Source organism: Cibotium barometz, chromosome 37, assembly GCF_041138505.1.
Source record: "Cibotium barometz isolate CiBa-2024 chromosome 37, ASM4113850v1, whole genome shotgun sequence".
NCBI classification, from domain to species: domain Eukaryota; kingdom Viridiplantae; phylum Streptophyta; class Polypodiopsida; order Cyatheales; family Cibotiaceae; genus Cibotium; species Cibotium barometz.
This window is the reverse complement of record NC_141082.1, coordinates 7,546,702-7,569,333: the sequence shown is the minus strand read 5'-3', so window position 1 is coordinate 7,569,333 and position 22,632 is coordinate 7,546,702. Positions and strand designations below refer to the sequence as shown.

Genomic DNA, 22,632 nt, shown 5'->3' with positions numbered 1-22,632 from the left:
GCATGTTTGTAAGGGTGTGAATTTTGGAAAAATGATAGCTAATGTTTTGCCAAAATTTTCTCCCTTTGGGCGACCCTTGGATTAGATTTATTTTGGCCCTACCTAACATGGCTTCGGGTTTCCTATCCTTGGCAGGGTTAGGAAAAATATTACAAATATTTTAGTTATTCCCCGCTCTAAGGTTACTCAATGACTTCCATCATCAAATCGCATGAAGTTGCTTCAGCTTCTCCAATAGGTCTTTTACCTCCATAATTAACTTGTTTAATGACTAAATATTCCCTCATTACTATGTAAAGGTCTTTTACCTCCATAATTGACTTGTTTAATGACTAAATAGGCCTCTCTATTGAAGAAGAAGTTATTACAAAACAATTTTTTTATGTTTTTTATTACATTGAAATTTTTTATTCTCTAAGTCCTCTCTTTCTTTGTAACCTTTAGTATACAGTAGTTGAAGCTCATGTGCAAGGGTGGACCTCATGAAACATGAACCTAATCTTATTCATTAATGACTTTAACATTAGTCCCATTTTCACCTTGGTGCTAGGAATAATGGTGGCAAGGAGTTTAAAAAATCCAACACTCATGTTAATTTCTATTATTTAGTAGTCTTGACTTTGGTCAACTATTGGAAATTAAGGTGATGGTATCATGCCTTTGAGGGAGAAATCACAAGTGTTGCATGTATGTGCATATGTATGAAGGTCTAAAGGACCTTAGATCACAACGAATATATATGGTGTGTGTGTTGAGAAGTTGAATAGGTGACTCATTAAAGTTATATTTAGAAATACTAGCAATAGCATAGCTGTACAAGTAAACATCAATACATAGCTGATTACAAATTGCACTTGCATAATGAGCTACTCCCATTCTTGTGGCTTAGTAAACATGGAAAATCAGATAAAATTGTAACTCATCCTACTTGAAAATCGATACATGAGGTTGACGGAATGGTCTAAGCCATTCCAATAGCATCTAAGAAAAGCTAAATAGTAGGCAAAAAGTAGTAATACTAAGCATACTAAGCAAAAAGTTACATTCATACTACGTGTATATATCTTTGTATTAGCTCTACTAATATATCCTTGCAATCACATTCATTTGTCTTGTTTATAGGCCTTACCTTTTTAAATGTGAAGCACTTGGCATTGACATCTTAGTAACCTATGTTTGGTGATCTTAGTTAAGTGCAATTATTAAAAGCGGCGCCTAGGTGCTATTAAAGAGGGGCATGAACTCCACTGTATATTGTGCCAACTTTGATGGAGTCTTTATAAATGTGGCTTGTCAGCTTTAATAGTGTTCTCCACCATAAACCATTCCTTATCATCATCTAGTACATCACCTTCTAGCCGAAATAAAGTATCATGCATGTGGTACATACAGTCAAGCGGCCTTTGTGCATGCATTTAACCTATTAGATTGTTAAATAGTCAACTAAAGAACATTTTTAATGGCTTCTCCTTTATTACTCAAGTACTTGATTGGGCTAAAATTAGACATATACTTGTGAAAGATATTTAAATTAGGACATAAAAAATAGTATAAAAACCTTTGAATCATCCATTGGGCTAATATTAGACCCTATTTTTTTCCTTGTTCCCATGTTATTCCAACTTGCAAGTTATGGGCTTAATAAATACAAATTATAACATAAGACCTTTATGCTCTTGCAAGTATATATTTCATTAAGGAAACTTTCTCCAAAACTTTTGCTCATTATTGGGACAATCCTAAATGACTTGAAAAGAATGAGACACCCCCTTTTTACCACCATAAAGATTCATGAATTTATATCTCACGTTCATAAAGGTGGGGTGACCTTGAGAACATGATAAGTTTATATCATAAGAGTGATAGTACAAAGACACCACTCACTTTATACCATTTACAAGAAGACACCCATCCATAAGAAACTTGTGCCTATTATAACTTATGCATATCTTTTGATGATGCGTTGGCCTGCCTTGGGCACTTGGAGTACGGATGTTTCACATTATGATATGAATATAAAACACTTCATGTTTTTATCAAATTAGCAAGGGAGATTAGCAAGGGAGGCAACTAATGTAAGGTGTATGTGTGTGTGAGCGTGGGTGTGTGTGTGGGAGCATATATTGATACCATATTCTAAACCCACTATTGGGCATTGATGACGTTAGTGGGGATGTCATAGTATCTAGTCCATACTATGCATGATGGAGTTGATAGTTTGTTGTCTTGTGATGACTACCATGAGGTTATAAATTGCACTTTCTTATGAGGTGAATTTGGGCATGTTCCTAGATTCATCTAAGCATATCTTTATGCCGTATTAGCGGACATGCAAATTTCACATTGTGAAGTTTTTGTCCAAGTTGCAGCCAGTTGATATTGTGTTAATTATTTTTATCTTTAGTGGTGCATATGCCTTATCTACTACCTTTTTTTTTGTAATAATTCTTTCTATTTGTTATGATCCTTAGTGCTAGGCTTCATTATGACTGAGTTTACCCTGTATCTCCGGAGCTCTGATATAAACTCAGTACACAGACCTTTGTATGAATGTATGCTCTTATGCGAACGCATGCGCGCGTGTGTGTGTGGGAGCATATATTGATACCAAGTTCTACACCCACTATTGGGCACTGATGATGTTAGTGGGGATGTCATAGTATCTAGTCCATACTATGCATAATGAGTTGATGGTTTATTGTCTTGTGGATGACTATCATGAGGTTATAAATTACACTTTCTTATAAGGTGGACTTGGGCATGTTCCTGGATTCATCTAGGTACACACACACACACACACCCCTTCATTAATATGGGTGCCTAATTCTTTTTTTTTGATTAATTAGTTTGATTGGGAAAGATTAAAGTCGGACGACCTTGACGCATGGAGGTCGATTGGCAGGGGGATTTTTTCTATGTGGGCGGTGTCATATTTTTCATTCTCTCTCTCTCTCTCTCTCTCTCTCTCTCTCTCTCTCTCTCTCGTCCTAGTTGTTATGAGCCAAGGTCGGTTAGCGGTGGTCTGTGTCATCTCCTTGGGTCTAGTATGGTCTCTCTCTGTGTCTTTGTCTCAGGTCCTTATGGATGTGAGTCCACTCTGGAAGGGTGTTGGGGCTGAGGTGTGGAGCAAGGAGGGTGACACAGGCGAAGGGGGGAAGCTTGTGTGCAAGGTGTGTTTGATGGTGGCCATGGCAAAACTCAAGCCTGGGGGTGCAAGCAAAGAGATGATGCAGAGCCAGGTTAGACGAGTAAGGGAGAGACATAGGGGGACACTATCTGCTAAGGTTTGAAACACACATCACTATTAGCACAAACACCAAAATCTTAGCACTAGATATGTATAGATATATATACATACATATACATGTGTATATGTATGTACATAGAAACACACATCACTATTATCACAAACACCGAAAGCTTAAGGCGCACACATACATATATACGTATACATGCATATATGTTGATAGTTTTAAAACTCTTTATTTGATGGTACGGGCTTGCAATTTGCATTAACCGATAAGCTCCACCAATGTTTTCCAAATTAATTTAATAGATAGTCATTTCACTAAGGTCGAAGGCCTTTCACATAGCAAGAACATGTTATAAAGTTATACATGCATATATGTTGATAGTTTTAAAACTCTTCATTTGATGGTACAGGCTTGCAATTTGCATTAACCAATAAGCTCCACCAATGTTTTCCAAATTAATTAATTAATAGATAGCCATTTCACTAAGGTCGAAGGCCTTTCACATAGCAAGAACATGTTATAAAGTTAATGTTCGATAGGTGGTATTTTTTGGCAAGAAAATCAGAAGTAATTTTCTTGTTTAGGAATGTTCCACGTGCCTTTGCATGCAAAAGTGTCTCATCTCTTTTGGTGGCTTGCGCACATGGCATTCTTTCTTTCTCTCTCTCGGATCCTCGTCTAACCTCTCTCTCTCAATCTCAACCTCGACCTCATCGAAAATAGAGTTCTGCCTGTGTTGGACTCTTCTCGAAAGCAGTAACATGTGTTGAAGTTTTGCGTGTGTTGCCTATGCTGCGAGGAATCGCACCTCGAAACTGAGGCATGTATGTGCCTATATGAAACTAGGTTCGGTCTCTCTGTAGCATGACACGACAGCCTTTGCTCTACGAGGGGGGTCTTCCCAGGCGTTGTAGACCTAAACTGATGTGGAGGACATCGTGCTCTTTCTCTGTGTCTAAGAAGAGGCCTTAATTAATGCCTACTCACGGGTAGCATGCATTAATTAATTGCAAAACAAAGGGTGATTGTGAACTTGGTGAGCCGTTCATCTGCTCGTTGATGGAAGGAGGAGGTCAACAGAGAGGATGCGCAAAGAGGGAGGGGAGGAGGGTGTTTTGCCATGTGTCTTTCACATTGCGCTTGTAAAGGTGCCGGGGTGTCTACTCACTAAGGCTTTGCATTGGGTATTAATTACAGCCCTCGTTTAGCGGGCTGTAATTACTAAATGAGGGCTGTAATTAATACCAATATACGCGGGCTGTAATAAGTTTGGGTGAATAGGCACCCAAGCACCCAAACGTTCACACAATTTTACTTGCACTAAAAAATCTGAAAACCCACACGCTTTGCAAGACACCATAGCACATATACACCGAAGCCATAGTTATTAGCGTAGACTCATTTGCGTATAATCAGCGAGATCAAAGCGATGGCTATGGATATGGTAACATCAGGCTGCCTTGTCTTCACCATAGCCTTGATGGCGAGCTCTGCGTGGGGTCTGGATCTGATAAAGTTTACGGAGAGTGATACAAATACAGTGACCAGCCCTTGCAAGGACACCACAGTGCAGGTCGGCGATGGGTTCACGTTTGGCCTGGCCTTCAACACAAATGCCTCCTTCTTCATCAAAGGGGTGCAGTACTCCCCTTGTGACCACCGTCTGAACCTCTCCTCGGGCCAGCTCTCCCTCTTCCGCCCCAAGGTCGACCAGATCAGCCTCCTCACCATCAACGAGAGCTTCCTGGACTTGGTAAGCTTAGCTTTCCTGCCTAGAGTAATCGAAAATCATCTGTTTTTTTTTTCCTTGAAAATAAATCAAATTTGTAAAAGATAAGAAAGGGAAAATTACACAATAGTAAATGGGATCTCTTTTTTTATTGGTTTGGATTGTTTATCTGAGAAAAGTAAAATTCTATACTGTATGTACATGCATAATATTTAATTACATACGTACATCACATGTATGTAAACACACACACATTCATACATACATGCATTCCACTCTGTATGTATGCAGTGCATACACTCGTGCACACTTTGTACATACTTATGTACGTATGTATAACACATACACGGATACACAACATGACAACGCACTCATTCATACACATTTTTTTTTTCCAAAAAGGATACTTCGAGTAACTAAAATAAAATCATACAAAGGGAGATCTCAAACCAAAAAAGTAGGGACATCTCAACCAATTGGGGCTCTATGCTGCCATAAAAGCACCATAGGAGTGGAGGAGAAGAAAATACTATGGTTCCACTCTCTCATAACTCTGATGCGCTTTGTCTGTGCAGCTCTAGAAGATCCCTGTATTTGGGCCAGATGGGCCAAAAAAGTGTGACTGATGTCACTCCATATACTGCAAATACACTAGGTGTCATAAACCTGAATACGCTCTAGGGCCTCTGAGCATCTGGCCCTTTAGATATGCCATGCTGTGAATTGTGATTGGGGGATATCCTCAAGCAAACATCTTTGAGCTATGCCCCTACTGACAAAGTATAACAGAATCTGATCCTGTGAAGCTCTAAGTCAACCATGCGCAAAAGCACCCCAAGTAATATAGATAGGATCACTCCTCAATTTGCCCAAGAGCTACCTAGATCCTCTGTGCTCCTCTTGCACTCCCATAAGCAATGACACAGTCTCGGATGGAGCTGGGGGCTGCTGGGCATCTAGGACAAGAGGAGTCAATGGTAAAATAAGATCTGTACTAGTTGGTGGGCAACCCACCGCGTAGAAATAGCTAGAGGAAGTAGGATACCGGGCTTCTCCTGCACGAGTGCTAGTCTCTGCCAGAATTTCCTCCGAATGGAAGCTGTAATGTATGGGGCCTAAGAGTGGGAACTCTATGGGTGTGCCAAAGCATGAGCAACATGGCGTTACACAGTGTGTAGCTGACGCTCCTCATGCGGGTGATCGCATTATCAACATCCGCATCTGTCCCACCATAATGGGATCTCCCATGATCAAGGAGTGGGTGCACGTTTGTCAACCTGTCTATAAACCCAAACTAGCTCAGGTAGCTAGGGGTGCAAGGGCTATAGACTCATGGTGCCTGTCATGTGCATCCCGCACTTAGATGCCATGTGGACATATGGGGGACTGGGGTAGCCAGGGGTGCAGGGGCTATAGACTCATGGTGCCTGTCACGTGCATCCCGCACTTTGATGCCACGTGGACATATCTGAACAAGAAGGTGCAGAAATTGGTCCAATGTGAGCCCAATCCGGGACGAGTGAGCCAGGGTTCCACTCTATGCGTCTTAGGTCAGGTGTGCATTGTCCTACACATGAGGCAGTGCCAGTCCGTGCTGTGAGTCTCCCTCTGGTGTCAGATGTTTTGTGTATCTGGTTTGCAACTAATGCTAGACTTTTGTAGGCATGTAGGTTTGCATGTAGAGAAGGGGCCAGCCCATAGGGTTACCCCATATCAAAGCTTAGAGCTCTTTCATTGGGCATGGAACCAACCCCAAGGGGCCAAGAGGGCCTAGGCTGTGCCCACCAGCCATGGCTTGGGCTGGAAGGGCTGTCGGCCAGCCCTAGGGCCTCTGGACAGGCAGCCGATAGGACCCCAGGCCCTGGACAGCCTCTCGGCCAGGTGTGGGGCAGCCCACACAGCCAGCACACAGGCTGTCCAGCAGTCCAGCAGGTGTGCTTGGTGGCCAGCCACTTCATGTGTGTGAAAATGATCAGATTTATTAGCATTTAATGCCTTTTAGCAAGTCGTGAGGATTTGCTGCATGTAGAACTGGTCGACTGGATGCAGTAGGGGGTATATAAACTCAATGTTGGAATTCAGTCCTCCATCTCATATATTCACAACGGGTGGACGTGTTCCAAGGGCCGGGACAGCCAAGGGAGTGCTCCTACCGAGGTGAACATTGCAGGTCAAGATTTCAGTCTTTATTTTCAGATTTTCATCATTCTAATAAAGCAAATATACCATTCGTGGTGGGGGCCCTACAGAGGGTATTTGGGACCCAATATTGTGTCCTCTTCTCCCCATCTCTCTCTCTCTCTCTCTCTCTCTCTCTCTCTCTATTTTTTGCATATCTACTTCAGTTTTGTGCGTTATATTCGTCGTGAAAGATTGCCGAATTTTGAGCTGTAACATGCGGAAGTGTCAAATCCCCACGGATCCCCTTGTGATCGATCTTGGTTCGAGACTCGAAACCTGCAAACAAATGAACAAACAAACAAGCAAGGGGGGTGCAGGCCTAACTCACCTCCCAACCATGACAGCCGTGGGTGAGCCCACAGTCTTGGCTGTCCCCACCGAGCCACGAGCTGAGCTAACTAGGATGACGTACCGACCAATCTCCTCCTCGCGATGTCCCATACCGCCACGAAGCTGCCCTCGCGGGTCTCAAGACTGCTGTCGGCCTCGGCTGCGTAAAGCAAGTGCACGTCTGCACTAGATCCAGGCTCCAAGACCATAGAGCTCTCACAAACTCGCGAGACTCTCTATATCCCAATAACTAACCTTGGCCACCCTTTTATAGGCTCTTGGCCGGTCATCGGGCGTCCACACTTGGGCGCCCGCCCGTCCATACTTGGGTGCCCGCCCGTTAGTATTTCCCTAACTCAGCTCGTCAATCAGCTTGCCTAGTTCCAAGCTTCCCCAAGCCTCGAAACTAGTCTTGCGTGCGTGTAGCACATGGTAGATACACACTGTGCACATGACATACTCCCCTTTCTCTAAGAGCTCACTCCTGAGCTCACTAAAAAGCCAGGGTAATCTCTCTGAAGAGTAGTCAATGTCTCCCATGTAGCGTCCTCCTCAACACGATCCTTCACTTGATCTTGTATTCCGTGATAAGCGTATTACGCAATCTTCGTTTACGAAATCCAAGAATCTTTTTAGGTTCGTGCGGAACAAATGTCATGTCCTCGACATCTATAATTTCTTGAGGAGTAACTAACTGATCTGCTCCACCCAGTATTTCCTTAAGTCTACTGACATGAAATACAGGATGAACTTTCACATGAGAAGGCAAATCCAATTCATATGCAACTGAACTAATCCATCGTGTAACACGAAATGGTCCACAATATCTAGGGGATAATTTTGGAGATCGACCTGTCCGTAAAGTCTCGGAATCTTTCGGAACTCGCAAATATACCATCGTTCCTTCAGAGAACTCTCTGGGTGAACGATGTCTATTAGAATAAAACCTGTCTCGGTCTTGAGCACTTCTAATAGATTCCTTCGCAACTTGTAACATTTCTTGCATATCTTGCAAAAAATTACGTGCTGCATCATGCTGAAGTCCTGAGAATCCTACTGTAACAGGTCATCTAGGTTGAAAACCATACATAAGCATGAAAGGACTAAACCCTGTACTCGTATGCTTAGTACTGTTATATTCTAATTCTCCCATGAACTCTGTCTTTTGGATACATATGCTCGAAGCATATCCTCGAAAATCTGATTCACTCTTTCAGTCTGGCCATTAGATTGAGGATGATCTGAGGAACTCAAATTCAAAGTTGTTTCCAACTTCTCAAAAACAAGTTTCCAAAAGTTACTTGTAAACTTAGAGTCCCTATCACTGACTATGTCCTGCGGTAACCCGTATAGTCTAAACAATTGCTCGATAAACTGCCGTGCTAATTGCGTAGCTATAATAGTCTTCCGGTTCGGTAACAATCTAGCCATTTTTGTCAAGCGATCTACCACAACCCAAATAGAATCATGGCCTTGATGTGTTCGTGGCAATCCGGTAATAAAATCCATGGAAATACTTTCCCATTTATTAGCTGGGATTTGCAAAGGATGCAACAACCCAGCCTGTCTAAAGCGTTCAGCTTTATTTGCCCGACAAATTTGACACTTGAGAACATAATCTTCTACATACCCTTTGATCTTCGGCCAATAAAAAGTGTGTTTCACTAATGATAGCGTCCTGTGTACCCCAGGGTGTCTAGCAGAAGGGGCGTCGTGACACTCCTTAAGAATCTTGGACCTAATGTCCGGGATCTGTGGTACACAAATTTTGTCATTACGGAATAATAAACTATTCCGAATCATCCACTGGCCTCCTGCAGCCCGAATATTAGACTGCTCAGTCATCGAGTCTTGGTCAATCAATGAGCTCCCGTCCTGGATCTTCTGGCAAAATGGACCAAATAACTATCAGTCCTGCAAAGCCCTCTCAATGACTGAAATAAGTCAGTAGAAATCTCGGTGAACGACAAAGTATCCACCTCTCGAATTCGACTAAACGCATCTGCAATACTATTCATGGACCCTTTCCGATAACGGATCTCAAAATCAAAATCTTGCATTAACTCTGTCCAACGAGCTTTCCTGTCTCTCAAATCATCCGCATCACACATACTTGATTGACTGATGATCAGTCAATACTACAAACTTGGAGCCATATAAATAATGTCTCCAAACCTTGAGAGCATGAATCACAGCATAAAGCTCCTTCTCAAGGGTTGGCCAACGAGATTGAGTGTCGTCTAGCTTTTTACTTTCAAAAGCAACCGGTCTACCATCTTGAAATAAAGCAGCCCCAATAGCATAGTCACTAGTATCAGTTTCAAGAACATAAGGCCGACTAGGATCGGGTAATGCTAAGATAGGTGCTTCCTTGACTTTATCTTTCAAAAGTCTGAAGGCTATATCCAAATCGTTATTCCAAGGGATAGGCTGATTTGACTTACGTCCACGATCTTTCAATAAGTCGGTCATCGGTAGTGTGAGCTGAGAGTACTCCCGTACAGATTCCCGAAGAAAAACAACAAAACCGAGAAAAGAAAGAAGTTGTTTCACTGTTCGCGGTATAGGCCAGTCCAGAACTTTTTGAACTCGGTCATAGTCAATGCTCAATCCATCTCGAGTGATCTTGTGTCCCAAGTAAATGATGTCGGTCATAAAGAACTCACATTTACTCAACTTAGCATATAGTCGATTCTGTCTTAAAATAGATAAGATAATCGTGAGGTGTCTGACATGATCCTCAAGAGTACGACTATAAATCAAAATATCATCCAGGAACACCACCACAAATTTCCCCAAATGTTCACGAAAAAGATCGTTTATCATTTGTTGGAAAGTGGCTGGAGCATTGGTTAATCCAAAAGGTAATACGAGAAACTCGTAATGGCCATACCTAGTTCGAAAGGCGGTTCTTTCGACATGCCTTTCATGAATACGTATCTGGTGATAGCCAATACGTAAATCTATCTTCGTGAAATATTTTGCTTCTGCTAACCGGTCAATCAGGTCATCTGATCTAGGGAGAGGATAACGGTTCTTAATGGTCAGCTTGTTCAATCTCTTGTAATCTTTACACATTCTCCAGGTATTGTCCTTCTTTCTCCTAAGCAACACAGGTGCACCCCAAGGTGATTTACTTGGACGGATCTGGTCCATCCTCAAATAATCTTCAAGTTGTTTAGCCAACTCATCTTCCTCAGCTTGGCTCATCCTATAAGGTGGAATACTGACAGGATGAGCACCAGGGATCAAGTCAATACGATGATTTACTGTCCGTTCAGGTGGTAAACCCGATGGCAGTTCCTTAGGAAATACATCTTGAAATGAATCAAGTATCTTCTGTAATTCTTTGCTTTCAAACACACTTAATTCATTTAAGGGATGAGAAAAGAAGAAAGTGGAATCAATACACAATGGAAAGCGGTATACAAAGAAGAATCCATTATATTTCCAAAATCAATTGTATTTACAAGAGGTCCCTGAGAGGGATGAATACAATCACCTAAAATACTATAGTTGGTGTTCCTATGCTGAAAAGAAAAAATATGACTAGACCAATCTATCTGGACTTTAAGAGTCTTAAACCACTCAATCCCTAATAACAAGTCTACATTCTCTAGATGCATTACATAGCATTCCAGAGTATCTTTGTAGTCCTGAATCTGGATTGGAAGCATCTCCACCTTGCGATCCCAAACTTGCCTTCCCGCAGGTAGGCGTACCTCATAGGTATGGTCGCTGAGTGTCGTATCAAGACTCAATTTCTGCACAAGTTCGTAGTTAACAAAGTTATGCGAATTGCCAGTGTTATATATCCGTAATGCCGCTACGGGCGTTACCACGAGAGGGGACGGCCTCTGGCTCACCACCCAGCCATAGAGGAAGAATGAGGATTGCCCCTCATCCTCCAGGCTATATAGTGTGTGGCCTGCCGTCCACACTAGCCTGGCCGCCCATGACTCCGCATGGGCGTCCTCTCCCACTGAACCCCGGATGGCCACATCCTTGGCCATCCGGTCTGCCGTCGGTCACAGGCGTTACAGCCTACGTGACAGCCAGGGTCTAAAAGAATGTGAATCTTATGGCCATTTACTTCTCCATAAACTCGGAGAAGATCATGCAAGCCAAATACTTTAGAATTGAACAGACAATCAGAACAAGTACTAGGGCGAGAAAGTACAGTTATTGACGTACTTGTCAAAGACAACTGGTTAGCTGCCTTTGGCTTGGGTCATGCGTTTGTCTTGGTACCCTTTTGCTTTGGGCACTCGTTACGCATGTGTCTTTTTTCTTCGCAGATAAAACACGTCCTTCCTTCTTGAGCTTTAAAGCCCTAAGGAGTCGTTTCTTCTTCGCTGGTGTCGAACTGGAATTCTTCGAAGGTTGGTCCGAAGACTTTCCTTCTGTCGTGTTAGCCATAGGTGCGGAGAACTTTCTTTTATGCTTGTTCCCTTGCTCGGTAACGGGTTTTGACTTGGAAGAGACCATCGTATCATCATAGATACGAGCTGAATGAATGGCCTCGTCCAAAGTTTTACATTTGTTATTTTTAACCTTTAATCGGTACGAGTCTGGTAAACCAGCTACGAAAAACCCCAAAAGAGTAGTGGGATCCATCTTTGTAGCTTTCATCTGCAAGTCACGAAACTTCTAGAGGTAGACCTCATAAGTGAGGTGCTGCGAGGTCATGGTCAAAGCTGAAAACCGGGCAACAACATCATAATCATCCTCTTTCTTGAGGAATTCTTTCTTGAAGACGTCTTCAAATTGTGCCCAAGTCGTTGGCTTAGGGTTGAGTTCCTTCCACCAAAGCAAAGCTTTGTCGGACATGAAACCTGCTGCTAACTGGATCTTCTTTCCATCATCATATGGAAGGGGTTTATAAAGATAGCCCCAAAAACCAAAATCTCCAAAAGCTAGGCTTAGCTTTTGCTTTTGCTTTTGTGTTTTTTTTTCTTGAATATATATATATATATTAATATATATATATATATGGATATATAGATTCTAAGTTCTTAAAAAAAAAAAACCACTTTTGAAACCTTGGAGGAGGGGTCTTTTAAAACTTAAAAAAAAGTTTAAACTCAAAAAAGCGAAAGCCCATAAAAAAACGTGTGCTTTCAACTTTTTTTTTCCCTCCAGGATTAACGCTGGCGATTGAAGCTGCCGGCGCATGCTTTCCTTCCGGCGGATGCTGTCGTCAGCTGATGTGCTGCCGGCGCCTTCATGGCAGGTTGCGCCTGCGCCATCCGTTACCTGCGTTGGCCCGCCTGCCAACATAAAGCTGGCCGCCTACAGGGGCCTGGCTGGGGCACCTGCGTAGGCTTGGGCTGGCCTGGGCGCTGCGGCTTGGCAGGCTTGGCCGCCTCCTGCAGTGTCGCCTACAACACGTCAACCAGGATCACCCGCCAGCGCACAACCTGCGAGCGAATAGGCGATCCAGCACGTCTCTTGCTCTCTCTCTCTCTATCGTTCATGAAAAGCAAACGTGCTTTTTTTTTTCTCTGTTTCTCTCACTGCTGAAACTGTTTATACAGTTCAAAGCCATCTTCCTTTTTGTTGCAAAGCAACGATCCTACCATCTACCATCCCCATCAACATGGGTTTCTTTGATGAAGAAAAAACACATACTATTCTAAAAACAGCAGTATGCACAGAAAAAACAGCAAGCTTTTTAACACATACCTTTCTTCGACCTCTTCTTCTCTACCTACCGACTTGCTCGTTCATGAGGTATGCTCTGATACCACTATCAAATCCCCACGGATCCCCTCGTGATCGATCTTGGTTCGAGACTCGAAACCTGCAAACAAACGAACAAACAAACAAGCAAGGGGGGTGCAGGCCTGACTCATCTCCCAACCATGACAGCTGTGGGTGAGCCCACAGTCTTGGCTGTCCCCACCGAGCCACAAGCTGAGCTAACTAGGATGACGTACCGACCAATCTCCTCCTCGCGACGTCCCATACCGCCACGAAGCTGCCCTCGCGGGCCTCAAGACTGCTGTCGGCCTCGGCTGCGTAAAGCACGTGCACGTCTGCACTAGATCCAGGCTCCAAGACCATAGAGCTCTCACAAACTCGCGAGACTCTCTATATCCCAATAACTAACCTTGGCCACCCTTTTATAGGCTCTTGGCCGGTCATCGGGCGTCCACACTTGGGCGCCCGCCCGTCCATACTTGGGTGCCCGTCCGTTAGTCTTTCCCTAACTTAGCTCGTCAATCAGCTTGCCTAGTTCCAAGCTTCCCCAAGCCTCGAAACTAGTCTTGCGTGCGTGTAGCACATGGTAGATACACACTGTGCACATGACAGGAAGCTTCGGAGAAGAATCGGTAACTTCAATGCTGAGAAATCAGCACTCTTTTCGCGACGGAATTAACGCACAAACTGAATGAAGATGTGCAGAAAAGAGAGAGAGAGAGAGAGAGAGAGAGAGAGAGAGAGAGAGAGAGAGGACACAGTATTGGGTCCCAAATACCTCTGTAGGGCCCCCACCATGGATGGTGTATTTGCTTTATTAGAATGATGTAAATCTGAAAGAAAATACAGAAATCCTTGACCTTTCTTGGCTGGAAATTCCCTGCCCTTGACTTGGAGTCCTTCACCCCTTTGCTTAGCACCTTCTTGGCTTGTCTAGCCTCTTTATGCTTGAGCTCTTGGTGAGAAATGAGATGAACAATTGGGATTATGGACTCTCCTATTTATACTACTCCAGCTAGAGCAGTCGGCCAGTTCTAACTCAGGCGGCCAGCATAAAATACTCCCACGACTCAGTTTTCAGCATTTAATGCTGAAATAAATCACAAAATGCTGCGTTTTTTTCCTAACTGGTTGGGCATCATGTGCCTGCTTCTGGATGGCTGGACAGTGCTTTTGCAAACCTCATGAGGGCTGGGCAGCCTGTATGGGCTGCCCCATACCTGCCCTACAGCCACACAAAGGCTGTATCTCCTGAAATCTGCCTTTAGCTTGCCCCTAGGGCTGTCCTACAGCCCCTCCATGGCTGGTGGGTTCAGCCAAGGCCTTCCTGGCCCTCATGGGCGTGGTTCCACACTATCCCCATGCCCACACAAAGACCCGGGGTAGCCCTATGGGCTGGCCCCTTGTTCTAAACGCAAACCCTAACTAACTACTTAGTGATCTGGCATCCGGTACCATACCAGATACACAGAATCACTGACATCATTCCAGAGGGAGACTCAGCGCGGACTGGCACTGTTTCATGTGTAGGACAGTGCACACCTGACCTTAGACTCCTGTGCAGGACAATGCACACCTGACCTCGGACAACTGAGATGGATCCCTGGCTGACTCGTCCCGGACTGGGCTCTCATGGGACCAGTTCACCATCCTAGGTCCTGCACCTTCTGTACAGATATGTTTACGTGGCATCCAAGTGCGGGATGCACGTGACATCCCCTTCTGCTTAACTTGACGGAAGCTACATAGTCTCCAAATAATCCGTCAATAACGTCGGATAGTCTTCGAAAAACTCTTTGTCGAGCCATACCGCTTCGTGGGTCCCTCGGTCCTGAAACTTCGTGAGGAACTGTCTTAGTCTTCGGCATGAGCCATGCTTGAAACGGTGCAGAAGGATCTGTTCTGGAACCATAACTTCTGCTTCATCAACAATATCTGGTTCCGCTTCGTCTTTGACTTCTGAAGGGATAGGACCTGCATATGGCTTTAACCAACTGACGTGAAACACATCGTGCATAGTCCAACTCGGAGGTAGCTTTAACTGCATAGACATCTCATTAATCTTTTTCCTGATGGGAAAAGGTCCAAAGCTCGTGAAAGACAACTTTGGGCATCGCTTGCCCACCTGTTTCAATGTTTGCTTCATAATCCGAAGATAAATCCAATCCCCTTCTGAAAACTTCATATCCCTTCGGTCTTTATTGGCCTGTCGAATGTAGGCCTCTTGCGCTTTAGCTAATCTGTCTTTTACTAACTCTAAAATCTCCTGGTAAGACTCCGTCACTCTGTTCGCCTCTGGTACTGAAGACGAAGTCCTGGTCAACAACGACTGGAAAGGTCTTCCAAACGTTGCCTCATATGGAGTCCTGCCAATAGTTGAAGAAAACGAATCATTCAAAACAGCTTGAACTAAAGGCAAATAAGATTCCCACTTACCTTACTGATCGTGGACATAACACTTCAGCACATCAAAGGCCAACTGGTTGTATATCTCTGTCTGGTCGTCCGTCTGTGGGTGGAATGCACTGGAAAAATTCAACTTAGTACCAAAGTTATCAAACAATGCCCTCCAAAAATGACTGGTAAACTTGGCGTCTCGGTCTGACACTATGGTCCTAGGAATCCCGCCAATCGGGTACCAATGCCGAATGAACAACTGGGCAACATCCTCGGCGGTCACATTGGCCCTGCAAGGAATAAGCATAACAAATTTGCTAAATCTATCGCCCCCGCTTTATCATGATCACATCGGTACACACTAGAGTGACACGAGGATAGGCAGCTTTGGTCCCAACAATGCTTCTAGGCTCATTTCCAATAGCACAGGATTAAGGGTTAGCTCTTCGATACCCTTGTCACACTAGCCTTGATGTATGGAGCACCTTTCTGGGGACTAGATCTACCAGAGAAGGATTGGTAGCATGTGGAGAGGCCCGCATGATGTTCTCTCGCATGATTCGCAGCAAACCATTGGTCCCACATGCAATCATTTAGACAGAACCCTGTAGTCTCGATGGTGGTGGACACTTTTTCAAACAATTACCTATCTCCACCGCATCAGCATGGTCACAGATACCCGAGGCTTGCCATGGAGTCCTCACGACAACTCGCACTTGAGGGTGGCATTGGAGCATGGTATGCCCAAGTTTCCACTTGGTTCTTAGGACACATGCTCCAGATGGACGATCACAATAGTTAAGCACTGCGTATTACGCTTACTCGGACTGGGAGGCAGATTCGTGACAAAGTCCATGGAAATGTCTTGGAAAGGACCCTCAGGAATTGGCAAGGGCTGTAACAACCCTATCTTATTGCCATTCCAATTTCTCCAAAGTCGAATTCATGCCCCTATGACCACCTGTAATGGCGTCATGGATATCATGGAGAAGAGTTGCCCTGAACGACTTCATGACACACAGTCGGCCTTTGTAGAAAAGCCAACCATCGCGTATCAAAAAGTGGCATGGTCCTGTGGCATCCAATGCCTGTTCTCACTGTGTACCGAATTCCTTGGAATCCGCGTACGTGTGCTTCATGTCATCTAGTCCTGTACCAACAAGATCGAGTCTAGTGGTTTGAATCGTAGTCGTCCCTGCCTGCTCAATGCATCGGCCACTGGATTGGCCTTTCCTGGAAGGTACTCAATCATACCACCGAATTGCTGGAATATCTGACTCCAGTGGTGTTGTCGATCACTCCGGCATTGTCTGAATCCAGCGTAATGCCTGATGGTCAGTGCGAACCTCAAAGTCACGGCCATACAGAAAATGTTTCCAATGTTTCAAGGCTTGTATAATTGCTAGGAGTTCACGATCGTAGACTGACTAGTTTTTCTCTGTGGGGAGTAACTTACGAGACATGTAAGCTACTGGATGACCATTCCGTTGCAATACACCTCCAATTGCGATGTTACTCGCATCGGTGATCACCTGAAATGGTTCGTCCTACGAGGCAAGTGCTAAACAAGGCGCTTCTGATAAAGCCACCTTGAGGTTCTTGAATGCCTCTAACGTTCGTAGAGTCATTCGAATCTTTTGCCTTCTTGTCTTCACTCCCTTTAGCAGATCGGTGAGATATGCCGAGAGGTCAGAAAACTTGTCGATGTGGGTGGAATATGCCTGGCATATACCCACAAATGATCTGATGTCATAGGCTGTCAGAGGTACTTCCCAGTTGACAATCTCGGCCACTTTAGCTAGATCAAGTCGAATGCCTTTAGCACTAATTATGTATCCCAAGTAATGCACCTGGAACAGATAAAATTCCAACTTCTTTTCATTGACGTAGAGCTCGTTGCTTTCCAGCAACTTAAGGACTTTCTCCACATCAATGTCATGCTGCTCAACTGTAGCTGAAAATACCAATATGTCATCCAGAAATATGAACACACTTTCCAATCAAATCCCGGAAAACACGCATCATCATGCGGTTAAATGTAGTTGGGGCGTTTGTCAAGCCAAATGGCATGACTATAAATTCATAGTGGGCCCGTTCCGTACGGAAGGCTGTCTTGGGGATGTCCCCCTCGACAATCCGCACTTGGTGGTACCCACTCTTTAGATAACTTGCTCGGGGGTTCCGAGCCTGGGAGGAGGTATTCTTGTGGTCCTCTGGTCTGGACGGAGGGAGCTGGGGAGGGAGGCTGTCCCGAAGAAATATCTTTTGGAACTTTTCATGGAGAACCGAGTCCTTCTCGGAAGCACTGGCCACCGTCTGGGCTGTCTGGATGTAAATCATCACACACTGTGCGCCTTTCTTGACTGCTCGCTTAGCCTGCAACAAGTGGCTTATGAGCGGAAAGTTCGGAATTCCTGGATCACACTTAATGGTCACTGGGGCGTTTGACACATTTCGATTGATCTGGAACGTGTGCTTGTCCCACTTGACATCTGGAAGAAACTTGTGAAACCACTGAATACCCAAAATTATGTCTGCTCCTACAAGAGGGGCAACCATAAAATCACGCACAAATTCTATGCCTTGAATCACTAACTTAGCACCTAGAGCTTCATACTTGACGCTCATTGTCATGCCTGTGCTAAAACCCTCAACCTGTTTGTCCACCGAAGTCAGATCGAAACGGGCACACCTAGCGGCCTGTTCCGTGACCACATTCTCCGTGCTGCCGCTGTCAAATAAGACGACGACTCTCTGGCCACCTATGTAGCCAAAGGACTTGAGCAATTCGTTGCGCTCATACTCCTGGTCATGGGCACCCTTCTGCTTATCTTCGAGCTCCCGGCTAATAATTGCTCCAAGTGAATGTCAAAATACGAAGCGGGAATGATAACCAAACTTGAGACCACAAGAGCAAGTAGAGTGCAGAAAATAGACAGCACAAGAAAGACAGAGAGATAGGCGTGTAAACTCTTCTCTATACACAAGATCTCGAGAAAACTGAATGAATACAATATGGGAATTATGGGGCCTATTTATATGGCCCCATGAGTGCAGTCGACCAGCGCATAGTGTCCCACCAGCCCTTCACGACTGGGCACAACCAGTCGGCCAGCAGAGAAAAAACACCACGATCCCTCCTGATCAAGTCGGCCAGCTCCAGGTACACAAGAGTGCAGCCGGCTAGCATCAGGGGCTCGTGCCAGCTTGTGGCATCCACCCACACCATGGAATAAATGGAAAAAATTGGGGAAAAATACGGGGAGTGAGGAAAAATGATAAAACATCTATACGGGGCGACCACACCCACAATAGAGGCCCTGGTGTTTGATTAAGATAGGAGATGACTTCTAACACTGAAGCACCGGGGTTTGAAGAACTTGGGGTAGCCGCTGGGGTCTGTGTGGGAGCTGAGCTCACCACGGAAGCTGTGGAGGCAGCGGCGGCGGGCTTTGGAGGCTTCTTAGGACAATCCCGAGAAGTATGTCCTTTTGTATGACAAAAGAAACATCTACCCTCCTCCTTGTACTGAGAAAGCTCCTCAGCACTCAACTTTCCACCTGTCTTGCTTGCCTCCGCTTTCTGGTCTAGAGTAAGCTTAGACGCAATGTTCGAGTTCTTGGAGCCAGAGGCTCTCGGGCTCTGTCCTGGGGAAGACCCCGTTTGGTTTTGGCCTTTGTCCCCCGAGGCGGTAGCCCTGGGAGAAGCCGGCTGGGCAGTCTTGGGCTTGCCACCATTATGTTTTATTTCTGCACTCTGCGCAAGCGAGAGTGCGTCTTCAAAGGTGGCTGGCCTAAACATACGTACCTCCCATTGGATTTGCGTGTCAAGGCCATACAAAAACTGCCCTTTCTTGTCCGTATATCAGATAAGCCTAATTGCAGACATAAAGTCGAATTTCTATTGGCAAACTGAAGGACTGGTTGCGCGTTCTGACGTGCTTCCCTGAACTCGTCTTCGAGTCTTCGAGTCGCTCAAGGTAGTGGGGCGGTAGAAACCGCTGCTTAAGGTCGCGGACAAACTCGTCCCACACATAAGCTGGCATACCTACTTTTGTGTGGGCATGAGCCCACTGAGTCCAAGGAATGGCCTCACCTTCCAAGTACCAACTGGCTAAGATCACTTTGTCTGTATCTGTCTTTCTAACTGCGGCAAAGTAAGCTTCAAATTGATGCAACCATGAATAAAGAGTTGTGGGGTCGAGTTTACCATTATACTTACTAAAGTTCATTTTCTTGGGAAAATGATTTGCGGGCGCCGCCGGTGTCAATCTGGCGTCCAAAGCTCTGAGGTAATGCTCGTGTTCCACGCGTCGCATGGCTTCGTCTTCTCGTTGTCGGATCTCCAATGCACGCATCTGCAACTCAAGCAAAGAGCTCGGCTGCAGCTGTGACCCCGCGAGAGGGTCCCTGTGTCGAGGATTTGGGATTTGGGATACGGAAGGAGGGAGGAGGAGGAGATGGAAAACACGACGCTGGAGAACGGGTACGCTCTTCCAGAGCCAAGATCTGCACCTTCTGCTCATCCAACTTGGTTGTCTGTTCTGCGATTGCTCGCATCATCTGTTGGAACATGTTTGTAACACTCAAGCTTGGTGCACTCTGGTCCCATGGTTCTTGGTCTCTCTCGTCGTCGAAGCTCGCCAGAGCAGGAAAATGCACTTCCTTTCCGGAACGCAATCTGACCATCCACTATCTGTGTGGGAGACGTCCGGAGGCTTCCAGAGGCTGAAAACCAACTGTCCTTCGAGGGACAGGAGTCACTCCGAAAGGGGTAGTCCACCGGCGTCTAAAAACCAATCATACGAGCGAGAAAATTTTTTGGTTTCTTTGCTGAATCTTTGCACTTGAAGTAGGCACTGATACCACTGTAACATGCGGAAGCTTCGGAGAAGAATCGGTAACTTCAATGCTCAGAAATCAGCACTCTTTTCGCGAAGGAATTAACGCACAAACTGAATGAAGATGTGCAGAAAATAGAGAGAGAGAGAGAGAGAGAGAGAGAGAGAGAGAGAGAGAGAGAAAGAAAGAAAGAAAGAAAGAAAGATTTTATTAACGTCTTCCAAAAGACCGAACTCGGCCTCTGAGACAAATCGGAGTACCTGTATGGGGTATCCTCTGTCATCCCAACAAAATGAAAAAGTACTGAACAAAAAAAAAGCTGAATGTGGGTGTGCAGGGGATGGAGCTCTACTACTAGGAGAATGCAAAGCTACATGCATGGAGTATACAATCATGATATGCAACCTAGCCAGCTCCATCCTGTACCATACTGGGGGTATAAAATGGTATACATCAGTGAAGGGGGTGTCCACAGCTCCCTGAAGAACATGCCTGGGTGTGCTCTGAAGCGAGCCAGTCGCTCCGCACCCTCTCTGTGAAACTGAGCTCTGATCTCTATCATCTCTCTCTGGTATAGGCGTGGTGTCCGAAAGCCAGGTGTCCTCTGTCTCCTGCGGGCTCTAAGTGTCTCTGCTCTCTGGAGAGTAATTCCCTGCCGTGTAGGGGCTGGGAGGGGGATGGATCTCTAAAAAAATGTAGTAATCTGTGTCTGTCGCCCCCCCTCTGGAGCTGTCTGAGCCTGTAATAATGTCTCTCTGTGGCGCTGTATGTCTAGAATGTATCTCCCCAGTATGCGTTGGTCTGCTGCCTCAAAGATCTGGCGTAGGGAATGTGGCTCTCTGAATAAAATGGGATCTCTCTCTCTCATGGCTGTATATGCTCTGCATTTGCATACATAATGCTCCTCACTCTCCACCTCCTCTCTGCACAATCTGCATACCCTCTCCTCTCGGGGGATCCGTGCTGCTCTGCCAGTCTCAATCTCCAATCGGTGTGATGAAACTTTGAGCTGACCAATAGCCACTCGGGAGCCGTGTGGTAAAAAGCCCTCCATGTATCTAGGCCTCTCTATAAATCCATCATCAGTGATACTCATGAAGTGATCTCTGTAGTATAGCATCTTCGGTGGAAGAGGCTGTGTAGGCGATATCCATGTCTCTCGTGTATAGAGCTGCCATAGATCCTGTCTCAATACTCTGTTCCTCTCACTATGAGAGAGACGGATATGTGGTGCATCCCTGTCATACTGGAATGGTGGTAGATGATCCATGTCAAGGCCATGCTGTGAGAACCAATGTGTGACTTGTGCATACCATGATCCTCTGTCTCCTGCCTCAGTCAGCTGTCTAGATGCCTCTAAAGCTCTGTATGACAATCTGTCCTATGGCATCTCTCTGAATCTGTCTAGCAGGCATATAGTCTGAAATATGGCCTCTACCATCATAGGAGGCGCATCAAACTCTGCTCGGATAATGTCATGAGGTACTGACGGTTTGCTGCGTATCATGCGTGCCATCACGAGGGCCTGTGGTCTCTCTATCTGTGTCCACCAATGGGTAGCAAGGCCTGGCGCCCATACCGCTGCTCCATACATCAATGCCGGTGTGACTAATGTGTCAAATAGCCACCCCTTCGTCCGGGGCTCCTGAAAATGCGCCTGGTTGCACTGTCTCTCTAGCATAGCCAATGCTGCATATCCCCGTGTCAATCTAGCTCTGGCTGTTGAACCCATGGTGACGCGTGTGGCTGCTGCAGAGAAGGTAACCCCTAGGTACACGTATGATGTCACCACCTCCACCTGGCATCCTGCGAGAGTGAATGTCAGCTGACTCCTGCCCTGTCTCAATGTATGAAAGACCATAACCTTGGTTTTCCCAAGGTTCACAGTAAGACCCCTCTGTGTGCAGAAATCATCGAGTGCATGTAGATGCTGCTGTAGACCACCTGGAGACTCAGACACTAATACAATATCATCAGCATAGAGCATAATATGTACTGAGGTACCTGCTAAATCAACTCCATCTCCGCCTCCCCGTGTAATGAAGTCAGCCACCTCATCAATGTATAACCCAAATAGCGTGGGGGAAAGTGGGCATCCTTGCTTCACACCAATGGTGCTAGCAATAGTCTCGGACATACCTCCTGGACATCTGACTCGCCCAAAAACCTGCTCATATAATGCATAGATGCCCCATGT

General features: G+C 45.3%; 1 protein-coding gene across 1 annotated transcript in view; it reads left to right on the top strand.

The window, feature by feature from the left end:
• Positions 1-4,562: 4,562 nt before the first annotated feature.
• Positions 4,563-22,632, top strand: part of LOC147616885 (uncharacterized) — a 43,572-nt gene continuing 25,502 nt past the window's right edge. The window contains exon 1 of the mRNA XM_086776528.1: positions 4,563-5,007. Within this exon, the coding sequence (XP_086632654.1) occupies positions 4,684-5,007 (324 nt within the window). The 5' untranslated portion in view covers positions 4,563-4,683. The remainder of the gene's footprint in view (positions 5,008-22,632) is intronic.